Source organism: Petromyzon marinus, chromosome 62 (genome assembly GCF_048934315.1).
Source record: "Petromyzon marinus isolate PM22_M1 ecotype Great Lakes invasive population chromosome 62, UKy_Petmar_22M1.pri1.0, whole genome shotgun sequence".
Taxonomy (NCBI): Eukaryota; Metazoa; Chordata; class Hyperoartia; order Petromyzontiformes; family Petromyzontidae; genus Petromyzon; species Petromyzon marinus.
The window spans coordinates 10,421,023-10,432,263 of NC_133728.1; the positions used below are offsets into that span (position 1 = coordinate 10,421,023).

The 11,241-nt window shown below is 54.0% G+C and overlaps 1 protein-coding gene across 1 annotated transcript in view; it reads right to left on the reverse strand.

Annotated features, from left to right (window-relative positions):
• Positions 1 to 385: 385 nt before the first annotated feature.
• LOC116955863 (uncharacterized) overlaps positions 386 to 11,241 on the reverse strand; it is a 51,649-nt gene continuing 40,793 nt past the window's right edge. The window contains exons 8-14 of the mRNA XM_076053763.1: positions 10,476 to 10,563; positions 7,646 to 7,789; positions 5,288 to 5,390; positions 4,623 to 4,757; positions 4,034 to 4,154; positions 1,915 to 2,066; positions 386 to 1,291 (exon numbers count right to left, since the gene is read on the reverse strand). Coding sequence (XP_075909878.1) covers positions 1,150 to 1,291; positions 1,915 to 2,066; positions 4,034 to 4,154; positions 4,623 to 4,757; positions 5,288 to 5,390; positions 7,646 to 7,789; positions 10,476 to 10,563 — 885 coding nt within the window. The 3' untranslated portion in view covers positions 386 to 1,149. The remainder of the gene's footprint in view (positions 1,292 to 1,914; positions 2,067 to 4,033; positions 4,155 to 4,622; positions 4,758 to 5,287; positions 5,391 to 7,645; positions 7,790 to 10,475; positions 10,564 to 11,241) is intronic.

Consider the following 11,241-nt stretch of genomic DNA (forward strand, 5'->3'; position numbering starts at 1 on the left):
TTTATTAGTAATAAATCGGCATTTTGCGACCCCCCACTGCCACTGTGTAGCATTTTATTACGTGCCAGGGACTCTATGAGATGATAGGACAATAGTCCGAGTCCATAATTGGCAATAAGTAACGGCAAAGCGGTTATAAGCGACTCACAGAATTGTGTGCAGTCGCGTCTACAGAGTCCACGACTTCCCTGAAGGCATCGACACCTTCAGTGAGCGCGATGCCGATCACTAACGACGCGGTTCGAATTCGACCCTCGATCGATTGCTGCGCCATCGCCGCACACGCGTCCAATAAGAAGCAAGGGACAAGTCTTTACTTACTAACAACTCCTCTATCCTTTTTCATTGCTGGAGGGGTTGCCACCCCCCCTCGTTGCCACCCCCCCTCCACCCCCCCCCCCCCCCGACCTGAAAATCCTGGCCCCGCCATTGATGAGAACGCGATGGATGTATCAGAGTGAACAGGTTTTCGATAGCGCGGATGCGAATTAAGATATGACGCGATTGAGCCAACGGAACTACGTCGCAGCGCCGTTGTAACAGCTGCCTCGGCGTAGCATTACGACAGACTCTCCGTGCACGCTGCGTGTCTGTACGCGTCCTCTACGTGTCCACGTGCACCGTGTGTGTCTCCGTGCACGCTGCGTGTCTGTACGCGTCCTCTACGTGTCCACGTGCACCGTGTGTGTCTCCGTGCACGCTGCGTGTCTGTACACGTCCTCTACGTGTCCACGTGCACCGCGTGCGTCTCCGTGCACGCTGCGTGTCTGTACGCGTCCTCTACGTGTCTACGTGCACCGTGTGCGTCTCCGTGCACGCTGCGTGTCTGTACGCGTCCTCTACGTGTCCACGTGCACCGTGTGTGTCTCCGTGCACGCTGCGTGTCTGTACGCGTCCTCTACGTGTCCACGTGCACCGTGTGTGTCTCCGTGCATGCTACGTGTCTGTACGCGTCCTCTACGTGTCCACGTGCACCGTGTGTGTCTCCGTGCATGCTACGTGTCTGTACGCGTCCTCTACATGTCCACGTGCACCGTGTGCGTCTCCGTGCATGCTACGTGTCTGTACGCGTGCCCTGCGTGTCTACGTGCACCGTGTGTGTGTGTGTGTGTGCGCGTGGTGTGTGTGTGTGTGTGTGCGCGCGTCTCTCTAGGCCCCACGAGAGACGAGTCCGTGCTGTGCCAGTGCGCGGTACAGCTCGTGCAGGTAGGTGAACACGCACTTCCAGTCGGGCTCTCCCATGCCCACCAGGTCCTCCACGTCCAGCAGGGGACAGCAGCCCACAAGCCGCCTACACACACACACACACAACGCAGAGCGCACACACAATCCCGTTTCTATTTCCGCGTTGAATGTTCGGGGTTTTTGTTGGGTTAGATCACGTGAATATCAGTGTCGTTAAACCCACCACCACCCGACACAGCCAAGGTTTGTCACTTAAACAAAAACATGCCAATGACTTCCTAGTTCAGCACACCGGTGTGTTGGAGAGTAAACGCACACCATGTTTTGCTTCGCATTAGAGGAAAAAAGACTATGTACGTATGTTGAAGATCTCTCGCACCGTACGTGGCCAACCCTGCTAATCGGAGGTGCGGGGGACGGGCAACAAACTCAACACAAAAAGCAGTTCGACAGAAATGAGTTTTCAATCTCGAAGATTTAAAAGTGCATGGCTCCAATTGGCTCCTTATATCGGAAAGAGAAACACAGAGACCCACAGAGACCTAGAAACCTATGTAGAACTATAGAGACCCACAGAAACCCAGAGACCCACTCATATGTATGTATGTAACCGTAATAATCGGAGTTGCGGTGGGCGGTAGTGTGGGGTGGTGTGTGGTGGTGGTGGTGTGTGGTGGGGTGTGGTGTGGTGTGGTGTGGGGTGGTTGGTGGGGTGGTGGGCCCACGCACTCGGCGGTGGAGAAGGCGAGCGTGAAGTTGTGACGGCGGTCGTGCGGCTCCAGGCGGGAGAAGTCGAACTCGTCAGGAAAGAAGTTGTGCACGAGGGCGCAGAAGGCGAGGCCGTCGCTCCAGCTGCTCGAGAGGTCACGCACGTCCACGTGCTGCACGCACGCACACGCATACGCGCACACACACGCACGTCCACGCGCTACATGCACGTCCACGCGCTACACGCCCGCACGTCCACGCACACACGCAGTCCACGCACGTCCACACACACACACGCATGTCCACGCACGTCCACACACACACACGCATGTCCACGGAGTCCACACACACACGCATGTCCATGTACGTCCACGCACGTCCACACACACGCACACGGCAGGATGCTGCTGGATGCTTCTAGACGCTATCCACGGCGCCTCAGTCTTTGTTCAGCCTGCGTTACACATCTAACGTGTTATTGCGGACTGTGCTTTACCCCCTATATTTTATATTATTTATTACAACACGATTTTTACGTGACGCAGTGTTCTTCAGGAACGCAACGACTACCACCACGTTACAGGAGAACAGACTGTGTTTGGTTCGATTCCCGACTCTGCGGGTGCCTTTCTGCGTGGAGTTTGCCTTCTGTTCTCCTCCCCGTGTTCTGCGTCGGCTTCCCTCCCATACTCTTCGGTTCTTTCGGTAAAGTCAAATTAAACAAATTAAATCACGTGACGTTTCGGGCGCAACACAAGCGTCTGCCATCAGGTGGGACAACCACAGCAAGAGACAATTGCTGAAGTGGGCAAAGTGGTTTTATTTTATACCTACGTCACTTTACCGAAAGAACCAAAGAGTATGGATCCCTGCAGTCACGAAAACTTCAAATCTAGATTTTTCCCTCCCATGGCCAAAAGCCATCACACAATGCAAACCGGTCCTGGGGCAAAATATCCCGGTGCTGATGAATAAATATCTGCAAATTGCAAAGTTGGGATGAAACGCAGCGGCAAGCATCGCCCCCCCTTACTCGCAGCCGACTATTCTCTCGGTGCTAAATTATTGTAATCGCAACTAAACAATTCATAATAAAGGTAAACAAAAACAATTTTGAGACCACTGAGCTACGTACATACATTTTCTAGGTAGATGTCGGAGTTAACCCGCATTTTATCCCACCGATTGTCAATTTGTGGTGTGCACGGTTGTACCGCTGGCGGTGGAAATTTGAGAAACATCATCCAGTGTTCGACTGCTTTTGCTGCTCAAGGAAGAAATTGAAGCCATGATTCCGAAGTCCGTTCTGCAAACCACTACTGCATAAACCACTACCGGATAAATCATCACAACACAAACCACCACAGCACAAATCAAGACAGCTAAATCCACTCCACTACAGCACACATATCCCCCATATAGCCTTGACCAGACTGTTGGTGCAAGTGCTGCTAGCGGGCACCTATAAAGGCCGGCACGGCACACGAGGGGGTAGGTGGCCAACACTACGACCCGGCCGCCTTTGTCTCCCCAGTGGCGATGTTCACACACCACACCAGGTACTCATTTGAGGCTGAGTCGCCCAAGGGGAGGCCCAGGACCGATTCAGATAATCGTCACTGGTGTTGGCCCCGAGCGGGAATCTAACTTGGGTTGCCGGGTTCATAGCAAAGCGCTACACTACCGCTCCCCAATTCGTGACACATGGTGTGACACAAAAGACAAAGTTAGCCTTTACAAACTGTTGGGTCAAGTGTTGTTAGTGAGCACCTATGAAGATGGTGTGACACACACACGCGCACAGTGTGACACACACACTTGGTGTGACACGCGCGCAAGCGGTGTGACAGACACACACTCACACACGGTGTGACATGCACACACACGCGGTGTGACATGCACACACACGCGGTGTGACATGCACACACACGCGGTGTGACATGCACACACACACGGTGTGACACACACACACACACGTGGTGTGACACTCACACACGCGGTGTGACACACACACACACACGCAGTGTGACATGCACACACACACGCGGTGTGACATGCACACACACGCGATGTCACATGCACACACACTCACGGTGTGACACACACACACACGCGCCGTGTGACACGCACACACTCGTACCTTGTAGCCACGCGTCTTGGAGCGGCACCATTCCAGCAGCCGCTGCTTCGCCTTCCCCACGCCGCCAACGCCGGCGGCCCCCCCGCCGCCTCCCGGAGTCCGTGGAGCCGGAGTTCCCTGCCTGGGGTCGCGCGCAAACAGCACACGGACCCCCCCACGGCTCAGCCTCACGCACACCGGCGGGGGCGGGGGGCTCACAATGGACCCTGCCAGACACTCCAAGTCGGCTCCGCTGAGCTCCTGCATGTGGCCACCTGGCTCAGAGGCACAGCCGGGGATACCTGGACCTCCTTCATAAGGTGGCGAGATGTTGGCTGCCTCGCCCGATACGCCGGAGGCCGCGAGTCTGGATCCGACACCGACGCCTGCTGCATACTTGGAGTTTGCGGTGTGTGTCTCTCTTCCCGTGGTCGCGTGGATTTTTCTCCACGCGACCACGGGGAGCTACGTCGCTCTTCTTTCAGAGGCGAACAACTCCCAGCCACCGTGGCGACCGTGACAGCCGAGCGTGACGACTGCGGCGCCGCCCTCCGCGTTGGCTCCCTTAACCTACGGGGGGTGGGGGAGTGGGGGGGGGAGCCGCTCTCACCACGCGCTCCGCCCTCCCAGCTTCTCCACCAGCGCCAACCGCGCCTGGCCTCCCGCGGGGGTCGCGACCTTCGGGGTCGCGAGGTCGCGCGACGGCCCAGCTCGACGGGGGGTCTCATCCTCGCGGTCAAACACACTGTGGGGGGGGGGGGGGGGGGCAGAGGGGGCGAGGTGAAGGTGAGTATGCCCATGGTAGCTCGAGAGTCAAATCAATCAGAACTGAGGCATTGGTGCTCTCATCTCTCATAGGGGTGCCATGGTGGCGAGATATATGCATGTGCTTGAACTTCTTTTGCACCGTATGTAGCCAACCGTGCTAATCGGAGATGTAACTGCCTCGTCCGGTATACAGGAGGCCGGGGGTTCGAACCCGACCCTGACGATGCCGATATATTTGGAGTTTGAATGTTTCTCTCTCCTCGTGGTCTCGTGGACTTTTCTCCTGGTCCTCTGGTTTCATTCCCCTCCACATTTAGAATCGACATCATGTGTTTGGAGTATTTGACTGCGATAAAATTTAACACGATAACCAACTTCGCTATATAACTCAGTGGGCCTTATTTGCTCAAATTAAACATAGTTTAGTTTTCCTGACTTGTCCACGCAGTGGTACTCATTTTATAGACCCGCCACCCCACCTTAGCCACGCATCATCATCATCATCACCTGCCGATCTTCTTCGCACCGGACCGTTCACCCAGAGTCGATGGTTTGGTAGTGGAGGTCGCGGTGGAGGTCGCGTTGGAGGCCGCGGTAGAGGCGATGACGCCTGAAACAATCGGAGGCAGGTGCAGTGAGAAGACTGACGGCCAACCCCCTCCTCTGAAACGAAGGTGACGCTACGGGCTACGCTACGGCACCTGGCTGGTGACGGCACAATCACACCGGTGTCACGCGCAAATGCAGTCAATCTTCCGCCCATCGCAGGGGCTTTTCCCATCGTGGAGTTGACCATTCCCGACAATTTCATTTAGGCACAGTTTTATGTAGAGCAGGGGTGGGGAACGTCCGGCCCTGCCAAGGCAACCGCAGGCGGGACTCGAAATTCAATAAATCTAGGAGCATCACACGCCTCACCAAAGAGAAGCAGTTCCAGCCATCACATTAGGGGTAAGTTAATGAAATGTTTGGCCAAATATGACGTACTCATTTTTAAGTTGATAATTTTGTATGGCCTGCAAATTATGTTATAAATATACAAAAGGCCCTTGGCAGAAAAAAATGGAGTGTCATATTACGAACCGTGAACCAAACCCTATTTTTCCCATTTGTCTTTGAGTTTGTGGATGCCACGAATAGGTGTGGAGCAGACAGGTGGGTGTGGAGACACGGGCTGGTGTGGACGAGACACGGTCTGGTGTAAAAGAGACACGGGCATTATCCCCACAAAAACAAGGCATCTCAATGTGGATTTTATGTCATCAATTACTGCACCCCCTCAACTCCCCATGAGTGATGGAGTGCAGCTGTGGAGAGAGTTGAGGAGTTCCAATACCCAGGTAGTGTGCTTATGACAAGTTCCGAATTGGCAGCAGAGGTCTCCGAATCAGCTGAGTAGCACTTTTCATCGGCTGTGTAACGCCTTGGGGAAGCTACCTGCCTGTCGCTGCATACGAAGTGCCGGGTTCTTCTCGGCCACAGTCATGCTATCCCTTCTTTATGCTTGAAAAACGTGGACCCCTTTTAAAGGAACATCTGCGCCGGGTCAGGCTGGCCTGCAATACATTCCATCCTGGCTTTAACACCAGGCTGGATTGTGTGAGCTCACAGATCCTTGAAAGATCTGGGCACAGTCCTCTGGCAGGCAAGGCTGCATTAGCTGGGTCATGCAGTCTGCATGCCCAGACAGTGCATGTCAAAGCAGCTTCTGTTTGGCCTGACAGAGGGGGCTAAATGGGCATAGCACGGCCTAGAGAAGAGATTGTCTGACGTGGTTCAGGAGGATATGGAGCTGAGTGGACTTGCTGAAGCCTGGTATCAGCGGCGTCAAGATCAGCCTCTATGGGGGAAGCTCGTGAAGGACGCTACTGGTAAGTTGGGAGGCAGTCGCCCTCCAACAACAACTGAGGGCAGGAGGAGTGACACTCACAACAACGAGCCAAGCTCAGGGGGGCTAAAACGCAGTGAGTTGGCAAAGTGGGGAGACCAGGTGGCGCATGTCAGCCATCACAGGCAGTTAACCCACAACACCTGAGTCTGTCCCATGACCTCTTGTCAGCGATCCTTCGACACTGGACATGGTCTGAAATTGCACCTCGCCTGGCACAAGGGCAGTGAAGACATCATCGCCACCAAGTTGCAAATGGCTGGCGTTGTGTTTGTGTGGCTGTTTGCATCCGAGTGACGGTGATTGGGTAAATGTGCGAGTGACCGGAAGTGATTGTGTGTCCGCGTGAATGTGAGTGATTGTGCGTCTTTGTTTAAGTGTCTGTGTGTCTGTTTGTGTGAGCGATTGAGTAACTGCGATTGGGCGAGTGGGCGAGTGGCTGTGCATTGCAGATGCACCTGCTGCAGGTGTGCGTAGGGGCTGTGCAGAGGAGACTTGGGGTGTCGAGGCGACACGGGCGGGTGCACAGGAGACACGGGCGGGTGTGGAGAAGACACGGGCGGGTGTGCAGGCGACACGGGCGGGTGTGGAGAAGACACGGGCGGGTGTGCAGGAGACACGGGCGGGTGCACAGGAGACACGGGCGGGTGTGGAGAAGACATGTGCGGGTGTAGAGGAGACACGGGCGGGTGTGCAGGAGACACGTGCTGGTGTAGAGGAGACACGGGTGGGCGTGGAGGAGACACGGGCTGGTGTGGACGGGACACGTGCTGGTGTAGAGGAGACACGGGCGGGCGTGGAGGAGACACGGGCTGGTGTGGACGAGACAGGGGTTGGTGTGGAGGAGACACGGGCTGGTGTGGAGGAGACACGGGCTGGTGTGGACGGTACACGTGTTGGTGTAGAGGAGACACGGGCGGGTGTGGAGGAGACACAGGCTGGTGTGGACGAGACAGGGGTTGGTGTGGAGGAGACACCGGCAGATGTAGAGGAGACGCTGGGTGCGGCGGAGATGCTGGGTGTGGAGTTGACGCTGGGCGTGGAGAAGGGGAGCAGCCCCGTGTGGGTGCTGTGCAAGGAGCTCCCAGATGCATGGCCAATCAACGTCCCCCGTGTCTCAGCTGCACCACATACACACACATTCACACACGCGTACGCAGTGCAAATGTAAAAGGGTTACAGGTGCAGCCCTGCAATTATTTGTTCACGTTGCTGTCGGGAAAGGTAAGTAATATAGAGGCCCCATGAAGGGTGAAAGGCCTAAGTCTCTCACGCTGGCCACATAATGGAAGTGCCCAGACTTTACTCCACCACACGCGGACATGCCGATTCGACCGCGGTGAACCCATTAACACTGCTGGGTGGTTAGAGGAGGTGGGGGGGGGGGGGGAGGGATTTAATAAATAATGCCCATTGTTATTAACTGCCGTGCCGGAAGATCAAATCCAACCGGCGACCTCTGGACTGCAACCCGAGCGTGCCAACCATTAACACCACAGTCGCGTCTAACACGGTGCACGTATCCATTGCAGAGGTTTCTTGGGTTAGATCACGTAGATATAAACGTGTCGTTAAACCTGCCACCACCCGGCACAGCCAGTTAGTAAGGTTCGCGTCAGATGGCACGGCCTTTCCGATTGGTGGAGATGTTCAAAGCATTGCGGGGGAGCTGCCGTTTTGCATCCGGGTGGGAAACGTCTTTGTTATGCTGCAAGTGGAACGCAGAAGCCACTGTGTGTCCATTCTTCCACAGTGGAGCAGCATTTGAAACCGTCAACGGTGGCAAGGAGATGTTAACTATCTCGCCCGGTATTTAATAGGAGGTCGTGGGTTCAATCGCAAACCCTAATGCCTGTTGTATATATGGAGTTCGCATGTTCTCCCTGCGGTTACATGGATTTTTCTCCGGGTCCTCCGTTTTTTTTTTCCTCTATTTCCAATCAACGTCACACGCGTTTTAGAGTATTTGGCTGCTATGAAAGTGCACATGATGATACGCCACTTCGTTGAGCTATCATTTGTGAAAAAGAGCTAATACAGCCGAGTGGGGCCTTACCTGGTCAAAATGAAAAATAGATTAATAGTTTTAAAAAATAGTTTAGCTTAGTGAAGTGCATCAGGGCATGCCAGGCGGACTGGTTGTCCCTGGATGGAGGAGGAAAGAGCGAGGAGGGAAGAGGGAGGAGGAAAGAGGGTGCTCTGCCTTCGCTGAATAAATCAATAAATGGTACAGGTGCCCCATTCAGGTGATGACTGACCACCTCAGCTGCCTGTAAGTGCATCTGGATGGGTACAACACCCATTTAAATGCCAACCTGAAAAACAATGGATCTGCCCGCAGCTGAAATATATATATATATACACCAGGTAAGGCCCCCACTGAGTTAAATAGCTATTTTTCAGAAGCGGCGGCCTGCCCACAAATGATAGCTCAACAAAGTGGATTCTCGCGTGGATTTTTATATCAGCCAAATACTCTCGAAACTAAACGATGTTTATTTTTCCAGGTAAAGCACCACTGAGATGTGTAGCTCTTTTTGAGAAGCGACCTGGCCCATCGCAAATGAGAGCTCAACAAAGCGGCTCGTCATCATCATCATCATCATCGCCGTGTGGACATTTATAGCAGCAGCCAAACACTCCAAACCGGGGGTCGGCAACCAAACACAACAAGAGCGGCCAATTTTTGTCGAATTCGGTAAAAAAAGCAACCCCTCAATATTGCAAGAGCCGCCGCAATGCACCGTGGTGAATGCGAGAGGCGGTGGTGGGCCTTCATAATGAACGTCACGAAACAGTCCCTTAGAGAGCCCGCCGCAAGCGGCTCCGGAGCCCGCAGGTTGCTGTACCCCTGCCCATGGTGAACTGGGCCATCTTCCATGGTGAACCGGACTCCCATGGTGAACTTGGGCAACTTCCATGGTGAACCGGACAATCATGGCAAAGAGGTCGGCAAATAAATTCCAAGAGCGGCCATTTTTTTTCCGAATTTCAAGAGCAGTCCCTTAAAGAGCCGCCAGTTGCTGACCGCTGCTCTTAGACACGTGACGTCGATTCTAAATATGTGGGGGGGGGGGGGGGGGAGGAAAACGGACCAATGGAACGGCTCATGGACACACTTCACGCGATTGGCTATTGCACCAAACACAATTCCGAGCTCCTCTTCCACTGTGAAAAAAAATAAAAACGCGTGCCTTGAAATTGACGGGTGCCCTTTTTGCAAGCACGGACATGTGTGCGAAGCCAGATTCAACGCACGTTTGTACGTACGTGTGTGTGTGTACGTGTTTAACTTCTTTCGCACCGTATTTAGCCAACCGTGCTAATTGGAGGTGCGATCCATACTTAGGCTTGCACCAAGCCTAAGTACAAGCTGAGATCCGACGTGCAACATCAACCACACCGCCAGATTTTGAGAAGCTGCTGTCGAATGTCCCAAGGGCATGTTCTCTCCGTGGTTGCGTGGATTTGTCTCCGGGTCCTCCAGTTTTTTCCCTCCACATTTATAAACACGCGTTTAGAGTATTTGGCAGCTATAAATTTCCACGTGATGAGCCACTTCGTTGAGCTATCATTTGTGGCCAGGTCACTTGTGACAAAAGAGCTGTACAGCTGCTTAGTGGGCCTTACCTGGTAAACAAATAATAATTATTTAGTTTTAACAATCGGATCGACTCCCTGCCCAGAGCCACAGCTCAAACCCCGCAGGATCTCAGAAGCGCAGGCTCGGTGACTCATGGGGAGCCAGGACCTCCTGCCTCCTCACTGACACACGGAGATCCAGGACCTCCTGGCTCACTGACTCACGGGTAGCCAGGGCTTCCTGCTTCCTCCTGAGCGCTCTCCGCGCCGCTCGGATCAGAAGCCTCTGCTCGCACTCCTGAGTCTGCTCCAGCTGTGAGAGAGGGGGTGGGGGGGGCGACACCACGGCTTTTATAAGAATGCGTTGACGTGGCCTTATAGCGGGAAGCGTACGCAGACTGCGTTTGTCTTGGCTGTGATCGAGTTGGCTGATTGATTCCTTCACGCATGTTGAGCACCCAGTTACGAGACAATGACTCTTTTTGTCTAATCTACATAGTGTTCAACCACTTTGTGTTTAGTGTTGTTGTCCTTTGCCCACAACTCCAATTAGCAAGGTTGGTACGTATGGTGGTACGAAAGAAGTTCAACACACATACATACACTGCCGGTCACAACCACACACTCACTCATACACAAATCCACTCACTCACTCACCCACCCACACCCTGAACCACTCAGTCACTCATACATACAAACACTCACCCACCAACCCACCCACCCACACATTTACCCACCCACCCACACCCTCAACTACTCACTCCGATTAACTCTACAAACACTCACCCACCCACCCACTCGCTCACACATACCCACCCATACACCCACTCACACATTTACTCACTCACTCCCTCACCCACCCACTCACTCACACTCCACCCATTCACTCCCCGACTCAAAGATGTAGGTCACCTCACGTCTCGTTCCTCGCAGTTGCTCCACGATGGAACTCCCTCCTAGCAGTCTCTTTCCTCCCACACCGAGCTCTTTT